At 49.2% G+C, this 20651-nt stretch overlaps 1 protein-coding gene across 1 annotated transcript in view; it reads left to right on the top strand.

Moving 5' to 3' along the window:
• The window catches only part of ANTXR1 (ANTXR cell adhesion molecule 1), a 62118-nt gene that overhangs the window by 12558 nt on the left and 28909 nt on the right, over window positions 1-20651 (top strand). Inside the window, exons 5-12 of the mRNA XM_041424751.1 lie at window positions 39-72; window positions 822-901; window positions 3083-3151; window positions 5700-5780; window positions 12056-12116; window positions 14299-14397; window positions 18145-18214; window positions 18581-18659. Coding sequence (XP_041280685.1) covers window positions 39-72; window positions 822-901; window positions 3083-3151; window positions 5700-5780; window positions 12056-12116; window positions 14299-14397; window positions 18145-18214; window positions 18581-18659 — 573 coding nt within the window. The remainder of the gene's footprint in view (window positions 1-38; window positions 73-821; window positions 902-3082; window positions 3152-5699; window positions 5781-12055; window positions 12117-14298; window positions 14398-18144; window positions 18215-18580; window positions 18660-20651) is intronic.

The raw sequence follows: 20651 nt of genomic DNA, 5'->3' as shown, positions 1-20651 counted from the left end.
GTTGATTTACTGCTGATAATCTTCTGGTCTGATTTCAGGCAAGTGAACAGATTTACTACGAGAATGTTCACGGTGAGAGCCCTTCTTGACCCATTTAATGTTGTTCTTTTTTTTCTCTTTCTTTTTGACTGAAAACTTTAACAGATCTAAAATGCAGCTTTGCTGTGGGAAGGGTGGGGTGGCCTCTCTTCTTGCAGGGATGTGATGTTAGTCAGGGAAGTATTACTGAAAGGGAAAAAGAGCAAGTGGAGCTTTGAGGAGCTGGAATTAAAGTGTTTCAGGCCAAAAGGGGGAAGCCAGGCTGGCTGCAGGTTCCCACCCTCACCAAAACTGGCACCTCACTTTTTCTGGAGGGCTCAGGCAGCCATTTCTTCTTCCTTCTGAAACAAAAATACACGGAGAAGCTGTTAGGTAAAAGATTTTCTTAACCAGCAATTATTAAAACCAACACTAAGTGCAGACAACTGGAAAAATGTCCTTTCCTTCCCTGTAATTGATGTAAAAACTTTCTGGTTTGGAAGGGAAGGCTGCAAAGCTTTAATGATGTTCCTGATGTAGCTCAGGAATCTTGAGGATTTCAGGCCCTTTCCCCACCATCTTTGTGTAAATCCCAACTGAGCTTTTTGTCACAAGCTGAAAAAGCCCCTCTGGATTTCTTGAGCTGAATAAAACCAGGAGCAAATTGCACTGGGTTTTTGATGGCTGCAGTCTCACTCCCTGGCCTGAAGCTGCAGCAGGGCTGTGCCCTGTGGGCAGGATGTTTCCTGGGGTGGTTCAAGCAGCACAGCAAAGGCAGGCACTAAGGAGGTTTGTGTGTTCAGGTTACAGAACTGCCAGTGTCATCATTGCCTTGACAGATGGAGAGCTCCACGAGGATCTATTTTTCTACTCTGAGAGGGAGGTAAGTGACTTGCACTTCGTAGTCAGGGAGACACTGCAATGTCTGGGCTTGCTGCAGAACGCAAAGGATGAGGAAAACCTTTTTTCCCCGGTGAGAAATCTCCACTTTGGTGCTCTGCAGACAGGAATGCAAAGGATAACCACTGACAGCAGCAGCCTCTGACTCACCCCAGCTGAGACTGTTCAGGGAAAGGAGAGGGGTTAAAACTTCCAGTTAAAAATAAACACAGAAGAAGGAATTGTTCACAGCTGAAAAGTTTCAGTGTTTACTGCATTGCTCTGGGAAAATGCTGAATATTTTCACTTTCATTTTTTTCCCTCTCACACAAAGTCACGACTGCAGAAAAGGGGGTGGTGGCTTCTGTCACATTAAAAAACCTTCAGCTCACCAAGTCTGACATTTCCACAAATATCTCTGGGGTTCAAGCACACATTCTCAACATCTTATTAAATTAGTGAACTGTGCAAAGTGTCAAACAGAGGGGTGAGCACTGAGAGCTTTGGACATCCTCCCTGCAGAGATGAACAATTGGCACTTGCCAGTCAAACCAGGATGACCTAAACTTGGCAGAGGGAATTTCTGCATGGGTTTGCTATGGACAGAATTTTTCCTCTCAGTCTGTCCAAAGTGCAGCATTAAATCCAATAACAACAAAAAGAATGGGTTTGTAGAGTAAAACCAACAAACATTCTGAATCTCCAGCTCCTGTCCTTACAGTTCATCTCTTTTTATTTCCCTTCTGAAATAAAAAAATCCGCAAGAAAAACAAGTTTGCTTTTAGAGGTGAGTGAGCAAGTTGAAAGGTCAGCAGTGTTATATTTGTTTTGGTTTGGGGAGGAACAGTTCTGGGCTGTGGAAGGAGATCCTGAACTTGCTCTGTGAGTTGCTCCAGGTGTTTGGGCTGGAGCTTCCCAGAGTAAAACTGGGATGATGCTTTTCTGCTCAAAAAGCTCTTTGCTGTTGAACTTGCAGTGCTGCAGCCTTCCCACTCAGTCTGACTCACTAGCAGCTCTTCTGGGAAGGAGTTTTCAGTCAGGTCAAGTGTTCTTGTTCTGCTGAAATCCAATTAAATTACTGCACTCGTACCCAGGCATTTGGAGCAACAGTAAATGCAATTTCAGTGAGGCAGCAGGAAAAACAAACCCGTGGCTGCTCTCCCTTCAGCTCAGGGTGCTGTGTGAGCACTGGAGTGATGCAGTTTTGGGGCAGGTGGAATGGAGCCTCTCTCACCTCTGGGTGTCAGGCACACCTGTCTGAAATAACACACAAAAGCATTTTAGGTCACTGTTATGTGGGATGTGCCCTAAACGAGGAAAAGAAAATTGATTCAGCCTGTTTGACCTCTCTTGGGAAGCTGGAGGAGCTAGGAAGGTGAACTAATTAAGTTTTAAAAATCCCCCAAATAGCTGGGAGTTGCTTTACTAAACAACAGCAACTCTGGCAGGAGATAAAACCCTGATTTTACACAACTGGGAGGAAAACTTTTCAAGTGCTTTTCTGCTAGGCTCCCCCTTTGCTGATTCTACAGAAAAAGGGTGAATTTATGGTTAGGAGCTCTGGGGAAGCCTCACAGAGGGCACCATTCATTGCTGGCCAGGGTTTATGTACAAATCACAGATGGGATGGGAGAACATCTCTGGAGCTGTTTTATTTGCCAGCATCAGCCTCATTCCATGGTTATGGCAATGGGAAGATGCCAGCAGCTCACATCCCTGGCAGCAGACACAGAACTCAGTGTTACAACTGGCTTTAAAAGTTTTTTGGACCAATCACACAAAGCAGAAGCACATTGACAGTGGTTCTACCCAACCACTATAAGCACGTGTACCTTTGGTTAAAACAATGCTTGCTTATTTTGAATACAATTCCTGCTTGAGGGCATTAAAACACAATGCACAGAGCTCCATTATTAAGCTTAGAACTTGCTAATATCTTGCTAGACAGACTTTTCTGCAGCTTAGGGAGTTATTCTAGACAAGAGTTAAAGCACCGTTGTTCTATTTGTCCTTACTTTCTACATCTCATATAACTTTTCTGCTGGCAAATCTCACGGCTCCTGCTCAACTCTAAATGCAGTTCTGCCGTCCCTGAGGCCTGCCCTTTGCAGCTTTCCCAAATCCCTGTGATTTTTGAGGGTTCCCAGGCTGTTGGTGACCGTGCTGTGCCTCCTGTCCCCTGCAGGCCAACCGCTCTCGGGACCTGGGGGCCACCGTGTACTGTGTGGGGGTGAAGGACTTCAATGAGACCCAGGTGAGAGCCCCAGCCCTGAGAGCCTGGCAAAGCCTGCCCCACTCCCTGAGCCCCCTGAACCCCCTGAACCCCCTGCTCAGGCTCCTCCAGGGGTTCCCTCTCCTCCTGTTCCTGTCTGGAGCACCCGGCGTGGCTGGGTCCTGTTGGGTTTGGTCATTTCTGTCTCAATCTGCCCCTCTGCCTGCCCCAGCTGCTCCTGCAGCCTTCCCACTCAGTCTGACTCACTAGCAGCTCTTCTGGGAAGGAGTTTTCAGTCAGGTCAAGTGTTCTTGTTCTGCTGAAATCCAATTAAATTACTGCACTCGTACCCAGGCATTTGGAGCAACAGTAAATGCAATTTCAGTGAGGCAGCAGGAAAAACAAACCCGTGGCTGCTCTCCCTTCAGCTCAGGGTGCTGTGTGAGCACTGGAGTGATGCAGTTTTGGGGCAGGTGGAATGGAGCCTCTCTCACCTCTGGGTGTCAGGCACACCTGTCTGAAATAACACACAAAAGCATTTTAGGTCACTGTTATGTGGGATGTGCCCTAAACGAGGAAAAGAAAATTGATTCAGCCTGTCTGACCTCTCTTGGGAAGCTGGAGGAGCTAGGAAGGTGAACTAATTAAGTTTTAAAAATCCCCCAAATAGCTGGGAGTTGCTTTACTAAACAACAGCAACTCTGGCAGGAGATAAAACCCTGATTTTACACAACTGGGGAGGAAAACTTTTCAAGTGCTTTTCTGCTAGGCTCCCCCTTTGCTCATTCTACAGAAAAAGGGTGAATTTATGGTTAGGAGCTCTGGGGAAGCCTCACAGAGGGCACCATTCATTGCTGGCCAGGGTTTATGTACAAATCACAGATGGGATGGGAGAACATCTCTGGAGCTGTTTTATTTGCCAGCATCAGCCTCATTCCATGGTTATGGCAATGGGAAGATGCCAGCAGCTCACATCCCTGGCAGCAGACACAGAACTCAGTGTTACAACTGGCTTTAAAAGTTTTTTGGACCAATCACACAAAGCAGAAGCACATTGACAGTGATTCTACCCAACCACTATAAGCACGTGTACCTTTGGTTAAAACAATGCTTGCTTATTTTGAATACAATTCCTGCTTGAGGGCATTAAAACACAATGCACAGAGCTCCATTATTAAGCTTAGAACTTGCTAATATCTTGCTAGACAGACTTTTCTGCAGCTTAGGGAGTTATTCTAGACAAGAGTTAACGCACAGACCGTTGTTCTATTTGCCATTACTTTCTACATCTCATATAACTTTTCTGCTGGCAAATCTCACGGCTCCTGCTCAACTCTAAATGCAGTTCTGCCGTCCCTGAGGCCTGCCCTTTGCAGCTTTCCCAAATCCCTGTGATTTTTGAGGGTTCCCAGGCTGTTGGTGACCGTGCTGTGCCTCCTGTCCCCTGCAGGCCAACCGCTCTCGGGACCTGGGGGCCACCGTGTACTGTGTGGGGGTGAAGGACTTCAACGAGACCCAGGTGAGAGCCCCAGCCCTGAGAGCCTGGCAAAGCCTGCCCCACTCCCTGAGCCCCCTGAACCCCCTGAACCCCCTGCTCAGGCTCCTCCAGGGGTTCCCTCTCCTCCTGTTCCTGTCTGGAGCACCTGGCGTGGCTGGGTCCTGTTGGGTTTGGTCATTTCTGTCTCAATCTGCCCCTCTGCCTGCCCCAGCTGCTCCTGCTAAAAGAGGGAAAAAAAAAAAACAGGGTAAAGGCACAGGGGGAAGCAGCAAATTGTCTGAGCTGGAGGAAGGAAGATGTGGGGGTGTTTTTCCCCATAAAACCCTTCAGCTTCAGTGCAGATTTTCTTTCAGGGGAAAGCCATGCTGTAAAATCAGCTTCCTTAGTGGGAAATATTGCACAGGGTTTCGTCTGGATTCTAAGTTCCTCATTTGAATATTAGTATGTCCATGAATTCTATTTCACACAGCAACAATTGACATTTTTCTGAATGAGTGGAGCACCTGCACAGCCCCACTGCACGCAGGCAGAGGCTGGAAGACTTTTCCCAGATTTTTCAGCTTTTAGAAAAGGAGTCAAACCACACTGGGTTTAGAACAACCTCCCTTGGATCAAACCCAGAGACTGGCGTGACCCAAAGTAAGCCACAGGAAAAGCCAGGAGGAGATAAAAACGTGACAGAGACCAGACCTGAGGCAGCAGAGCCCAGACAGCTGCTCCTTGAAGTCACAGGTGGTGACAAAATGAGCTGGAATGACATGGCTGTGCCTGCAATCCCAGCAGGGATGAGCTGTGAACATTGATGATGAACTTTCCTAAAGATCATTATCCCCTGGGGTACAGTGAAAGCCACACTCTGTCTTGTCTCCAAGTCCTTTCTGATCCCTGATACGGAGTTTTATAAAGGCAATCATGCTAACAAGACAAACATTTTGCTGCTTAATAAACCACATTACAGTGGCAATCCAGAGAGAGCAGCTTTGAGGGTTTTATTTGCAAGCGAGTTAAGTCTGGAGAAGTCTTAATTAGCTGCCTGCAGCCTAATTGATCTCACCCTTTGCATTTCTGTTCCTTTTCCTCCCCCTGTGGCAGCTGGCCCGGATTGCTGACAGCAGAGATCATGTCTTCCCTGTCAACGATGGCTTTGAGGCCCTGCAGGGCATCATAGACTCTGTGAGTATTTTCAGTATTTTCACCCCAGTGTTTCACTCTTGGTGTCACCCTGAGGTTTGGTTTTCCTGTGTTCGCCAGAACCTGCTGGAAAATAATTCACTGAATAACTCAGTCCAAGGGAACCAGCCTTGGTCTGGGCTGAAATGCTGCTTTGAGGTACCCAGGTTTCCCTGTTCCCAGTTCCTGTGGTGCCTTGGGAAGGCTGAGCTAGAGCAGGGTTACAGAATAAAGCAGGGATTTATGAAAAGGATCTCCTCAATGGATCCACCTTGGGCAGCACAAGAGCCCAGCCAGGGCTGCACCCAAAGTGAACCAAAATGGGCATGAAATGAACCCAAGGTGAACCAAAATGGGCACAAAATGAACCCAAGGTGAGCCAAAATGGGCACAAAATGAACCCCAGGTGAACCAAAATGGGCATAAAATGAACCAAAGGTGAACCCAAATGGGCACAAAATGAACCCAAGGTGAACCCAAATGGGCACAAAATGAACCCAAGGTGAACCAAAATGGGCACAAAATGAACCCCAGGTGAACCAAAATGGGCACAAAATGAACCCAAGGTGAACCCAAATGGGCACAAAATGAACCCAAGGTGAACCAAAATGGGCACAAAATGAACCCCAGGTGAACCAAAATGGGCACAAAATGAACCCAAGGTGAACCCAAATGGGCACAAAATGAACCCAAGGTGAACCCAAATGGGCACAAAATGAACCCAAGATGAACCAAAATGGGCACAAAATGCACGACCGCTCACGAGGTCTGTCACTTTGATCAGTTCTGCTCCATTTGCATATTGCAGTTAATTGTCCAATTACAGATCTAGGTTATTATGAAGTCCCATCCTCCTTGTTTTCCCCTCTTCATTCCACCATTGTTTGTGCTCTTGGGTGAGATTTGGGTGGTTGTCCTTAATCCCCAGCTAGAGAAGGAATTGTTTTGTCTCCCTACCCTGAGAAGGGAGCTCACAACACTTAACACAAAGCTCAGGACTGCACACTAAAACAGCACAGAAGCTGAAAAATACAAAAGTTAAAACTGAAGGCATGAGCTGGCATTTCCTGCAGGGATTGGGAGCAGCATGTGAGAGCTCCAGAGGCTGGGCTGATTTGGGTGCTTCCCCTGGCTCCAAAGGATGGGAAATCCCTCTGTGGGGATTTCTGTGTTCTCATTTTGGGTGACAAAACCCAGATGAGAGCTCCAGCGTGGAGCTGGGCAGGGAGCACTCCCTGGGGGGCTCAGATTTCTGTGTTTACTGTGGTCACACACTATTTGGACAATGCAATTCCAGCAAAACCCTTCCCTCAGCACAGGCTCAGTTTTCCCATTGCTCTCACATGGAATGGAACCCAATCCTGGTTTATTGGTTTTCCTGGCACTGCCTGAGCCTGGATCTACTGCCTGAGCTCTCTTGGACAGTCAGGTGCTGCTTGTCGTTTCAGAAAGCAGCACAACAACAACAGCAAAGCAATGGTTTGCTTCCCAGCCCTGCATTCCCCCTGCAGCTGTTTTTAATGAATCCCAGCTCTGCCTCCCCTGCCAGTTGTGCTGAGCAGGATTTCAGCCTCCAGGCAGCCAGGCAAGAGCTGCTCCAGCTGAGTGGGGCAAGATTTCCCAGCTTGGCAAGGAGGGCCACAGGGCAGGGCAGTGCTGGGTCTGTGACCTGAGCCCTGCAGAGGAGGCTGGCAGAAGGGAAGTGGTTTTGTGTGTGAAAGGAATGGCAGGAGGGCATGAATCGTTCCAGAGAATAACAAGCAATCTGCAGATTCCTGTTCTAGCTGGAAAATCAGGTCCCTCTTCCCTGCTTTTCTCCCCCTTGCCAAAAGCACCCCTGTGCTGGGAGCAGCTGTGGTCACAGGGAGTGTTAATGGTGGAAGGATGCTGGGATGTGGAAATTTCTCCAGTTCCTGTGCAGGAGCTGGCACAGCAAGGATGCAGAGCCCCGTGGAGAGAGGCTGGAGCACAGGATGTGACAGGGGAAGGGAAGCTGCAGCTGGGAGATGAGGCTGGACCAGCTCAGGAGGTGTGCACACCTGGCTCTGCAGGGATTTGGGGTGAGCTGCCCTGGCTCTCCCCTCCTGCCTTGTCTGCGTGGGGTTTTCCTGACCCTCTGTGCGTGCAGGTGGGCTTGGAAGCCCCTCTGGAGCAGGGAGGAGGGTGGGAGCTGGGAGTGCTGGCCTCAGCTGTTGGGGTGGTGGGGCTGGGAATGTTCCTGAGCACCTGCCCTTCCCTTGCTGGGGAGCCAGAGGGGCTGAGGGAGCAGCTGCAGATCTGCTCCTGCTGTTCCAGCAGGGACTGACCCCTCCAAGCCCTGGAAAGTGAGAGGAAAATCCAATCCCACGCTGAGGTCATGTCTAAAAAACACAATTCTTGAAGTGGGGTATGGTCCTTTCCCTCCCACAGTTCTAATGTGACTTTTTTATTAAGCAAACCAATTTTTTTTTTTCTTCCTCATCATGCAAAAGCCACTGCTGAAACTCCAGCTTCCCCCTGCTAATGATTGAGTGGTTTGAGTTTGTCAGGAACAGATTTGACTGATTGCTGCAGGCTGGGAAACATGCAAGGAACTGAATTATTCTATTGAATTTTCCTTTGCTGTGAAAAAGTTCTGTGAAAAAGATCACAGCCCGTCAATTTAACGCAAATGAAGCAAGTCTTAGAAGAAAACCTGAAATTCAACCTAATCTCCTGTCCAGTAGGGCTTTGGTAGGAGTGCTGGAGGCAAGGAATGTGAGAGTCAGGGTGGGATCCTGTCATCACCTTGCTTTGAGCTGTGACAGGAGCTGGCTGAGGAGCAGCTCTTGGGACAGGAAAATCCTGATTTTTGCTGTGTGTTAAACCATGGCACCAGCCTGGAGCTCATCTCAGGGCTGGAGCCTTGGCCAGGGGTCTGGGAGCTGCAGCTGTGATGGATGAGAAATGAGGCAGCACGAAGGAGTCTGGGAGTGTCTCGTGTGTGTATGAATTCACAAATGGTTCATCCTTTCAGGTTTAACTTCTGTGTGCTCCTTTTGGGTCATCCTTTCAGGTTTAACTTCTCTGTGCTCCTTTTGGGTCATCCTTTCAGGTTTAACTTCTGTCTGTGCTCCTTTTGGGTCATCCTTTCAGGTCTAACTTCTGTCTGTGCTCCTTTTGGGTCCTCTTGCAGTGGTGCTCAGCTGCTCTCAGTGTTTTCCAGCTCCTGCCTCAGCTCAGGATTGATGTGGCAGCTCAGGAAGTTTTAGCTTGGGAATTCACTGAATTCTCCTGTTACACAAATGTACTGAATTCACTGAAATTATCCTGTCACACAAATGTACTAATTTCACTGAATTCTGTTACACAAATGCACTGAATTCACTGAATTCTGTTACAGAAATGCACTGAATTCACTGAATTCTCCTGCTACACAAATGCACTGAATTCACTGATTTCTGTTACACAGATGTACTGATTTCACTGAATTCTGCTACACAAATGCACTGAATTGTTACACAAATGTACTGAATGCACTGAATTCTGTTACTGAAATGCACTGAATTCACTGAATTCTGCTGCACAAATGTACTGAATACACTGAATTCTCCTGCTACACAAATGCACTGAATTCACTGAATTCTCCTCTTACACAAATGCACTGAATTCACTGAATTCTCCTCTTACACAAATGCACTGAATTCACTGAATTCTGTTACACAAATGCACTGAATTCATGAATTCTCCTGCTACACAAGTGTTTCCTGGGGCACACTGTGAGGAACGTGGTGATGGCTTTGTGTGCCCACCCTGAGCTGTCTGTCCAGACTTCACTGGAGCAGGAGCAGGGCTGAGAGCCCTGAGTGGGGATAGGGATGAGAGGGAGTTCATTCCAGGCATTCCTGCAAGTGCAGATCCCCCACAGGACACAGGACACGTTTACCAGCTGATAACCCCCTCTGCACAGTGCTCCTTGTTAATTTTAATGGTGTATGATCAGCTCTCTGCTCCTTTCTTCCCTCAAATGCATCTTTAAGAAGGACCTGAAGGTATTTATTTTACTTATTTCTTTCACTTAGCTCTTGTGGCTGTTACTGGACAGGAAACACTCCATAAATAAATGGCTGGTTTGTAATTGGCAGCAGATTTTGGCCCTCAGTAATTGAACAGAGCTTGCTAATGAGCACCTGGCATCACACTGCAGGTCATTAACACTGACACTAATTAGGCAGCAACCTTCTAGGACACTTCAGCATCCTGTTTGCTGGCTGGAATTCCCAGATTTGGGGGGAAGGATGTCTGAGGAACGTGCAGGGATCTGGCTGGGTGCTCCCTGTGAGCAGAATTTCAAATGGAAGCTTCCAGCAGCTGCAGAATTTCACTGCCCTTCTTGCCTTGGGTTCCAAAAGGGCCCAGTGACCCTCCTGGGTCTCACCTGGCAGAGAGGGAGGTGAGTCAGGCTCACCTGAAGGCTTTGAATCCTTTTTTTTTTTTTGAGTGTCTTGTTTAACGAGGAGGAGACACAAAGGTTTGGGGTTTTTTGTTTTTGTTTTTTTTTTTTTTTGCAATGGTTCTGCATTTTGCAGTAATTCTGCCTGGTGTTCACTTTAAGTAAGGGTGTGTGCTTGGAACATTGGAAACTTAATCTAAATCAAAATAAATATTGCCATTGGCACCGTGGAAGTGTTTAAGGGCTGGTTTTATAGTCATGTAAAGGGATTAGAATGGACTGGGAGATCTGCATCCTCCAATTGAGACACCTGCTCTTCCCCCCTCCCAGCTAGCAGGAATGTTTGTAAATAGCTGAGCAAAGTCATTAATCTCAAATTTAATCATGTGGGGTTTTACTTCATTGAAAAAGTGCTGATTGTATTTTACATTCTCTGTGTTTTTCCTTATTCTGTCTATTTTAAATTCCTCTATTTTAAATTCCTCTCAGTGCTGTTCTCAGCTGTTGACTTTCTCTTTTTTTCCACTTGACAGTTCCTGTAAAACCTTGTTGCTGCAAACCTCCTCTCTCCTCACCTGTCAGGCTGCCACCAGCTCAGACCATCCTTCAGCCCCTTGGTACTTTCAGCCCTGCTTTCTGAGTAAAACTTCCATCTAAATGTTTTAAAACTTCAAACTTCTGTTTAAATGTTTTAAAAAGCAAAGCCTGGCTCTGTGAGTAGCTTTTGCAATTTGAGGCAGGGAGCTGTGACTGTGGAGAAAACAACAACAACAACAAAAATTCTCTTTTCCTTCCAGGGTTTATTGTATTGGTTGCTGTTCATTCCTTACAGATGTTTCAATTTAAAGTTGGGAAAATAGTTTTCGTGCTGGATTTGAGTCACCAAAGGATGCTTGGCTGACATTTGCTTGCCTCTTGGAGCTGAGCTGAGTTTTGCTGGGTGTCCCCTCGAGCAGGGGCTGGGGCTGAGCCCCCCCAGCTCTGCCCAGGCTCAGCTCTGGCTGGGCAGGGGGAGCTGGGGCTGCTCTGCAGGGCAGGCAACAGCATAATAAATAATAAATAAATAATAATAAATAAATCCCCTGCCCTGAGAGCCAAGCCTGAGCCAAGCAAATCGCTGCAAAAAGTTCTTAAAGCCAGGGCCAGCCCTCGCAAAGACTCTGCTCTGTTAAGCCTGGCTTAAATGGAGGAGAGTTGTCTGTGCTTGGTCTGAGCAGCCTCGGGGATGCCCTCGGGTGAGCTCACATAAACCAGGCTCAAACAGAAATCCCAGCCCCTGGGATGGGGCTGGAGGGCTCTGTGGGAATTCCTGGGATGATTTAGGGCAAAGCTGAACAGTTCAGCTTCAACTGGAGATGTTGGAGTGGAGCTTTGGGGGCTGCCCAGGGAGGGCACTGATGGTGCCTGCACAGCCCTGGGAGCACCTGGGGGGGCTGCAGATAATGAGAAATAATTTTAGAATTATTGCAGAATCCAGGGAGGGCACTGATGGTGCCTGCACAGCCCTGGGAGCACCTGGGGGGGCTGCAGATAATCATAAATAATTTTAGAATTATTGCAGAATCCAGAGAGGGCACTGATGCAGCCCTGGGAGCACTTGGGGGCTGCAGATAGTCATAAATAATTTCAGATTTATTGCAGAATCCAGGGCACAAAGCGCTGGGACAGGGGACAGCCTGGCACCCTGACCTTGGCACCCTGACCCTGGCACAGCTCAAGGAGGGCAGTGCCACCTGCCTGGGGGGTTTAGAGTGGGAATTCAGGAGCTGCCACCAAAGCAGATTGCTCTGCTGGGTTCAAGGTTTGTTTTCGTGGCTGTGTCTCTGTGGAAACAAGGCTGAGGGATTTCACCTTTTGCCTCTTGCAGATTTTGAAGAAGTCCTGCATAGAGATCCTGGCAGCAGAGCCCTCCAGCATCTGTGCAGGGGGTAAGTGTGAGCAAGGCCATGTTCTCCTTGTTGCCTAAAATGCAATTTTCCATCCATCCCTGATTGCTGATTCACTAATTACCAGGGGCTAAATATTTCACCTTTGTTTTGGGGTGGATTTCTTTTTCACCTCAGTTTGCAATGCCTCACTCCTGCCAAGTGATGTCAAATGGGATTTTCTTACAGAAAAGGCCTGAATTCCAAAGTTTTGCATGAATGTTCTCCTGTCAGACCACTCTGCCTTACTTGGCTGTGGATGCTTGAAGCAGATGCACTTGAAAAGATATTTACATGCTTACTCAAGTGATAAACAAGGATGCTGCTAGAACACAGATGGCTTAAAATCATCATTTATAACCATCTTTAACACTTTCTGAGGGCTTTGATCTTATCACTGCCACTCCTTGAGCCTGAGTGGAGGGCAGGGTAGGAACAGCTGTGCCCAGAGAGGAAATGCAGAGGGTTTATAAAAGCTGTTTGCATCAGAATTTGGCCAGGGCTTCATAGGAGGAGCAATCTTTGGAAAACCCATCAGTTTTTTGGATCCTCAGTTCAGAACCTCCGAGTTTGGGCACACAGTCCTCACCCTTGGCCTGCAGGCAGTGAAATCCCTTTGGGGCTGATGGAAGTGCCACTGGCCACACAAATAATGTGCACTGGTGTCCTTAAAATCCGTGTTTGCAGGCACAGCTGTGACACCTTGGCATTTCTCCTTGCTGTGCACATCCCTGAAGGATGCTGGCAGCTTTTTCCTTTTTTTTTTTTTTCTCATTTGCAAGGAGGGCTCTGTGTCACCCGAGGCCACTCTTGCACTGCTGGCTCGTCCCAGGCCCTGCAGGGGTAGATTTCAGCACAGCCATCCCTCTGAAATGGCATTTCTGGGGGATTTGGCCATGCAGGGACACTGGGCTGACATTCCAGCCCCAAGAGGTGCTGCTGATATCTCTGATTTGTGTTCCTTGAGCCCTCATCCCCCAGAGCCTGAGAATTCTGTGATTCCCCTTGGATGTGCAGCAGCACAGAGCTCTTGTGCCCTTCCCAAAAGCTGTCCCCAGCACACAAAGGGCCTGCAGCAGCTTCTCTCGTGTGCTGGGATGGTTTTCAGCTTGGCTGAACACCAGTGGGGCCTGGAAGGGAGCCCAGATTCCAGAAATCTGCTTTTCCTGACAAACGCGGTGTGCAGGCCCTGGGGGAGCTGAGAGGAGATGGGGGCTGTGAAATTCAGAGAGCTGAACCTGCACAAAAAGGAGGTTCCTTGGTGATCCTGGGGGGTTTTAAATCCGGGGTGCTGGCCCTGATGCTCTGGGGTTATTCCAGTTTTGTGTTCAGGTCCCATTCTCCAGGCAGGCTGAGGATGAGCCCAGTGCCTCTCCCAGAGTCAGAATTCTGCTTCCTTTGCAGCCACCTGGGAAAGGAGCACTTAAACGTCTCCAAATTATCTCTCACTAGAAGGTTTTTTTTCCTTTCTTCACCCAAAACTTGCTGCCATTGAAAAGGGACACTGGGGAGGGCAGAGCTCAGTGTCCTGGAAGCTTTGTGCTCCCACTGCAGCCAAGTGTGTCTGTGCTGAATTCTTCCCTGCTTCCAGAAATCCAAGCTGAAATTGGGCATGTCAGGAAAATTAATCCACCAACACCTGGGATTTCTGTCCAAAAAGGAGACAGAGGAGTCCTTTTACTTTATTCCAATAAAGGGAGAGGCCATGGGGCATCCCCCTGGGGTCTCTCAGATTTTTGGAGGACTCAGCCTCTTTTTTATCCCAATTTCCCTTCTCTCTTTCCCCCTTTCTGAGGTACTTGAGAGGTTCAGAATTCCCAGAACACCTGATACCAGAGATTTCCCTCTAATGTACAACCCTCCCTTTTAATTTTTCATTCTTATGCAATTTAGGTGTTTCCCCCATTGTTTCTTTCATCTTTAATGCCCAACCTCATTTATATTTTTGTAAAAGCAAATCTCTTTTTCCATTCACCAGTCAGTGGAACCCTTCCCATTGCTCCTTTCAGTGCTGCTTTTACCTCCCACAACCTGTTTTTAAACACAAACCCCTCCTTCCTCTCAGGCAGGGAGAGAGCAGAATTCCACTCCCAACGGGTTTTAAATGGTGAAAGAGCCAGTTTTAGCAGCTGTAAACGCCACGAGGCTGCCGTGCATCCCAAATAACCCGGTGCTGTTTTGGCAGAGTCCTTCCAGGTGGTGGTGAGGGGGAATGGCTTTCGCCACGCCCGCAACGTGGACCGGGTGCTCTGCAGCTTCAGGATCAACGACACGCTCACCCTCAGTAAGGAGCACCCCAGCTGCCCCTGCCTTCCCTCTGCTGCCCCCCCTGCCTTGCCCCCCTCCTGTGGACCCTCAGACTCCTTGGCTGTGGGAGCAGAGGATGGGGGGTGGGGGGATTTCCACGTGCAGGGGGCAGGAGGGGTTCTTTGGTAAAAGGGAGATGGCTCAGAGCATCCCTGGCAGGGCTGTGAGCAGGGATCTGTGTGGTTCTCTCATTATCTGAAATTTGGGGTGCTCAGAGCATCCCTGGCTGGGCTGGGAGCAGGGATCAGTGTGGTTCTCTCATTATATGAAATTTGGGGTGCTCAGAGCATCCCTGGCTGGGCTGGGAGCAGGGATCAGTGTGGTTCTCTCATTATATGAAATCTGGGGGGCTCAGAGCATCCCTGGCGGGGCTGGGAGCAGGGATCAGTGTGGTTCTATCCTCACCTGAAATTTGGGGGGCTCAGAGCATCCCTGGTGGGGCTGGGAGCAGGGATCAGTGTGGTTCTCTCATTGTATGAAATTTGGGGGGCTCAGAGCATCCCTGGCTGGGCTGTGAGCAGGGACCAGGTTTGGTTCTCCCCTCCCCTGTGTTTTGGGGTGCTCAGAGCATTCCCCAGTGCCTGGCTGAGGTGCTCACAGGTTTGGTTCTCTCCCCAGCTGTGTTTTGGGTGTTCTGTGCCCTGCTCTTCCAGCTCTGCCCAAGCTGGGATTTGTTCAGAAAATGCCTGGTTGCTTTGGAGGCAGTCCTGACCCTGCTCAGTGTAAAATAAATGCATTCATTAGCTCTGGAAAGTGCCGATCTCAAGGCTCAGTGTGTTTTGGGCACCTGGGTAACTTGTTCCTTGGAGCAGGGGGAGTTTGCTGGAAATAAAATAGAAATAAATGTAGAAGTGGATACTGTAAAGAATTTCTCCTTGCTCTTATAGCAGTGCATCTCAAGGACAGTTATGATAGATAATTTTTTCCTTTCATTTAGTAGTTTTTTGGTAGGTGGGGCAGACAACTGGGGAGGTGTTTTGGCTCATCTGAGGTGACACAACTCAAACCCTCTCCCTGAGAGAGCTGAACCAGGATTTTATGGAAACCTCATGGAGGCTGGAAAGCTCAGCTATCTTTGTTTGCCTCGAACCTCTGTGCCTCTGATTGCATCAGGGAGGGAGGTCTTTTTAAAGATAACACTAAGCCAACAGTTCCTGAAACCTTAAATTATCCCAGATGAGATGCAGTGAGCAGGGCTGGGACGTGCTGAGGTTAAAGGCATGAGCTAATGGGGTTTTATTGGGATTATTGGCAGGGAAAAGGGGCAGGTGAAGAGAGCAGCGACTCGTAATGTTCAGAGCTGTGGGATAAAAAAAAAAAAAAGGAACATCTGTAGAAAGCATGAGGGATATTTGGCTGAGCAGAGCTGCAATCAGAGGCATGTTCAGCAGCAGGCTGTCCCTGCCAGCAGCAGGAGCTGCAGGATTGGGCTCAGCCTGCACAGGGTTAAACGTGATGCTCCAGCGCAGGGACTTGGGCTGCTGCGTGTGCTGAAATGTGTGAGTCTGCCCAGATGTGCAGGAGCCAGCCCCGACAGCTCTGGGCAGAGAGGCTGAGCTCTGTGCTGAGCAGCTGGAAGCTGAACGGGGAGGTGGAAGCACAGCAGGGCAGGGCTGGAGCTGCTGCACTCCTGGGTGATTCCCCAAGCCCATCCTGGGCACAGAGAGGCCTGGCTGTGCTTTGGCCAGGCTTTGGGGCAGGATCCAGCACTGGGGTGGGTGGGACTGCATCCCCAACCAGTGTCTCCTAAAGACTGGCTCCTGGTTTAAAGCCTGACAGGTCTTCCCTTTCCCCATCTTCCCTTTGTGCTGGCAGCACAGCTTTTCCTGTGATACCCTCTGTGCTCTCCTGCAGCCCTGCCACTCTCAGCACAGGAATCTTTTCTTTGCAGTTCCAGCCTCTGATTTCCCTGCCTGATCAGACCACTGTAACCCTCCAGTGATCCCTTCCCTTCCCTTCCCTTCCCTTCCTTTCCCCTTTCCTTTCCCTTTCCTTTCCCCTTCCCCTTTCCTTGTTCTTGTTGTTATTTTTGGGGTTTTTTTTTTTTGAGGCTTGCTCTTAAAGCATCCTGCATACATTGGACCTTTTTTATCATTATGGTTAGGAAATATTCCAAGTGCTGGCTTGCCAGAAGGTTCCACCCTGCTAATGGCATAAGAAATGATTCCCTCTTGCTGGGAATAATGGATTTTGCAGGCTGCACTGAGCTGCTCAGGTGCAGGAACACTGAGGATAGAATTGCAGGAGCCTGAGCAGTGTCAGATACCTGCTTGGAAGGGCACCCACAGAGCCCAGATGTGTTTTTGTGGGAGGACTGACCCTCCTGCACGCTGCCCAGGCCCCAGGACTGGCCAGTCTGGGTCATCTGGGGGGGTTTATCCAGCCAGCCCCTCTCTGGGATGCAGAAATCTGTCCTGCAGCAGAGCAGGAGATGAGAAGTGTTGTTCTGTTTGCTTTCCCTGGGTGAGTTTTCAGGCAGGAGTCAGATGGGCCAGAGTTATGCAAACCAAATGGATGCTCCTTTGTTCAGAGCACAGCCCATTTTTGTGGTGAAACACAAAACATTCTCCAAACAAAACTGATCTGTGCCTGCAGCCAGCCTGGCCAGCCTGGAGCTCACCCAGAGCTGATAAACCTTCTAGAGAGGCTTGGACTGATGGCAGTGAGCAGGGAGAGAAAGAGAAACAAAAACCTAAGGAGAGGTGAGTAAAAGGCCTTGCAGGATGAAGCAGCTTTTGTTTTGTGGATGCTGGCACGGAGCAGCCTTTGGCCTCCTCTCCTCAGCAAAGAGAAAACAAGACACTGATCTTCATTTTCTTGGCATGTGTGCGCTGAGACAACGTGATAAATTCACGGGGGTTCATGATCTGCTCATAAATCAGGCTGAGGACAGCCCCGTGGGAGCAGATGTGCAGCACAGCACAGGCAGGCAGCTGGGACATGGGCTGGGCAGCCCCTGGGGTGCCCCAGTGTCTGCTGGTGCAGCTCTGAGCCCACTCTGCAGAGCAGGAGTAGCACCCAGTGCTCTCCAGGCCTCCTGGTACTTTATCTCATCACTTTTGAAACCAGTGTAATTCAGGCTGGAAGGTGTAGCTGAGGTTCAGATGCTTCTGGTAATTAAAGTGCTAAATTGTCCATAATGTACAGGTATCCTAACTTCGGTAATGTACATGTATCCTAGTGTACAGATATCCTAACTTCTGTAATGTGCAGATATCCTAATGTACAGATATCCTAATGTACAGATATCCTAACTTCTGTAATGTACATGTATCCTAATGTACAGATATCCTAAATTCTGTAATGTACAGATATCCTAATGTATAGACATCCTAACATATAGATATCTTAAATTCTGTCATGTACAGATATCCTAAATTCTGTAATGTACAGATATCCTAATGTACAGATTTCCTAATGTACAGATATCCTAAATTATGTAATGTACAGATATCCTAAATTCTGGAATGTAGAGATATCTGAATGTACAGATATCCTAACTTGGATATCTCTGTTGCAGCTGCAGCTGTCCCCCTGCCCAGAGTGGCCCTGTCCTCTGACCTTCCAGAGAGCTCCACACCCTCACACCCTGTGGCTCACACACGAGGCAGCTCCTCATCCCCCATCCCATTTATGCATCAATGCAAGGAAAACCCTCACTTAAACTTGCTCTCTGAGGCCTGTGTGAGTGATTTGGCACTAATCCCATCTTTCCCCTCTCCAGATGAGAAGCCTTTCGTGGTGGAGGACACCTACCTGCTGTGCCCAGCACCTGTGCTCAGGGAAGTTGGCATGTATGTTTCTCTGCACAATATTCACCCTGCCTTGGGGAGATGGAGCTGGATCTCCTCCCTGAGTTCTGGTTTTCTCCTTGGATCCCATTTGGATCCCAAGCTGCCATGCTCTCATGCTCAGTGCCAGCTGAACTCTCTGCCCATGGGGAGAGGGGGCTGGATCTCCGCCCTGAGTTCTTTTTTCTCTTTGGTTTTCTGTTTTTTCTCTCCAAGCTGCCATCCTCTTGTGCTCGATGCCAGCTGTGCTCTGGAGCACAGGCAGCAGTGGGAATTATCTGTACAAGAGGATTTCTGAGCACCCAGGGCGTCAGACAGAGGGCTGGGCATGAGCTGCCCTGACTTGTTTCTGGTTTTTTTTTTTTCCAGGGAAGCAGCTCTTCAAGTCAGCATGAACGATGGGCTGAGCTTCATCTCCAGCTCTGTCATCATCTCCAGCACGCACTGTGTAAGTTGTGGCTCCTGAAATGCTTCTGGGGGTGCTGGGATTTGACTCCAGGTGTGTGTCCCAGCAGCAGCAGGGCTGCCAGGCTGCCTCTGCCTGCTGTGAAGCACGTGCCCCCCTCAAAGGGGAGTTTGAACGTGTGGCAATGTGACATTTTGGGTGTGCCACAACGTGGCCAAGCCTTTGGTGAACACCTCAGGCTCCTGGTCTGTGCCTTGGGAAGGCTGAGCTAGAGCAGGGTTACAGAATAAAGCAGGGATTTATGAAAAGGATCTCCTCAATGGATCCACCTTGGGCAGCACAAGAGCCCAGCCAGGGCTGCACCCAAGGTGAACCAAAATGGGCACAAAATGAACCCAAGGTGAACCAAAATGGGCACAAAATGAACCCAAGGTGAACCAAAATGGTCCCAAAATGCATGACCTGTCACGGGGTCTGTCACTTTTATAAGTTCTGCTCCATTTGCATATTGCAGTTAATTGTCCAGTTATAGCTTTAGGTTACTATGAAGTCCCATCCTTCTTGTTTTTCTCTCCTCAGCCCATGTTGTTTGTGCTCTTGGACAAAGATCAGGTTGTCTTGGTCCAAGTTCTCCAGAAATTCCTTCTGCACCAGCAGAGGGTTTGGAAAACGTTCTCAAACCTGATTGTTCTTCCATTACTCTGTGTCCTGGAAGGGTGGGGGATCCTTGGGCTGCAGGGATTCAAGCAGGCACACATTTCTCACCCACCAGGTCAGCCTGTCCCTGGCCTGTCCCCAGTCTGGCACCGTGGCCCTGACGTTGGGTGGGGGTTTGGATGCCTGGCTCCTGCAGCAGGGACATCTCAGAGAGGTTTAGGTCAGGCCTTGCTGGTCTGGGAGCAGCAGGGTCCTGGCACAGCTCAGGGAGGCTGGCACAGCTGCTGTGGGTTAAAGCTGAGCACCAAGGAGTGGTGCACGTTTGGGCTGGGCAGCATTTGCAGTGCTGATCAGCACTGGAGAATTGCAGAAAATGGGTTTGACCTGGGAGAAGTGTCCCAGCCTGACAGGAGGGGACCTTCTGGAGTTAATGGTGAGGAAACTCCCTGTGTGTCCTTGTGCTGGATGCTCAGAGCTCTTGGAAAGCTCCTGGCAGAGCTGCTCTGAGTCAGCACAGCTGAGAGGAGCAGGAGGACCTGGGTCACGGGCCCTGGAGATCTCTGCAAGTTTGGAGTCAGCTCTAACACTGACATCTGGCACGTTTGGGCTGCAGGAGGGAAGAGCTGCAGGGAAATTGCTCAGACTGCAGTGAAACCCTGCCAGGATTGTGGCTGCCCCATCCCAAGGCCAGGCTGGACAGGGCTTGGAGCAGCCAGGGGCAGTGGCAGGTGTCCCTGCCGTGGCACTGGGTGGGCTTTGAGGTCCCTGCAACCCCAACCCACCCCATGATTCCATGACTGTGTTGTGAGCTCTTCTTCAAATCTTTCTTTAAGCCTTCACCTCAATATTCCGGGGAATGTTACATAAATTTTAACCCGAGTTAAGTGTTTGGTGTAAGTGCAGGGGTCAGAACAAGATGCGTGATGTCAATGATGCCAAACCTGTGAGGGCAAGGAGATCCCAGCCTCTGTGCAGGGAGGTGCTGGGGAGGGCAGGTGCCACCTTCCCTGTGTGAGGAGAGGGGAGAGCTGCACCTGCTCTGACAGCTACATGCCTGTAATAATAATAATAATAATAACAACATCATTAACATGGCAACAAATAGAGAGGGGCCTTGGGGACACAGCTGGGGGCAGGGTGCACGGGGGATGTGTGAGGACAGCTCTGTGTCAGGGGTGTCCCAGGTGTCAGGGGTGTCCCAGGTGTCCCACGCTGTGCTCTCTGTGTTCGTTAAGTGTTTGGTGTAAGTGCAGGGGTCAGAACAAGATGCATGATGTCAATGATGCCAAACCTGTGAGGGCAAGGAGATCCCAGCCTCTGTGCAGGGAGGTGCTGGGGAGGGCAGGTGCCACCTTCCCTGTGTGAGGAGAGGGGAGA

The sequence above is a fragment of the Onychostruthus taczanowskii genome, unplaced genomic scaffold (assembly GCF_017590055.1).
Source record: "Onychostruthus taczanowskii isolate IOZ18803 unplaced genomic scaffold, ASM1759005v1 scaffold84, whole genome shotgun sequence".
Classification (NCBI taxonomy): domain Eukaryota; kingdom Metazoa; phylum Chordata; class Aves; order Passeriformes; family Passeridae; genus Onychostruthus; species Onychostruthus taczanowskii.
This window is presented reverse-complemented; position numbering and strand designations above follow the sequence as displayed.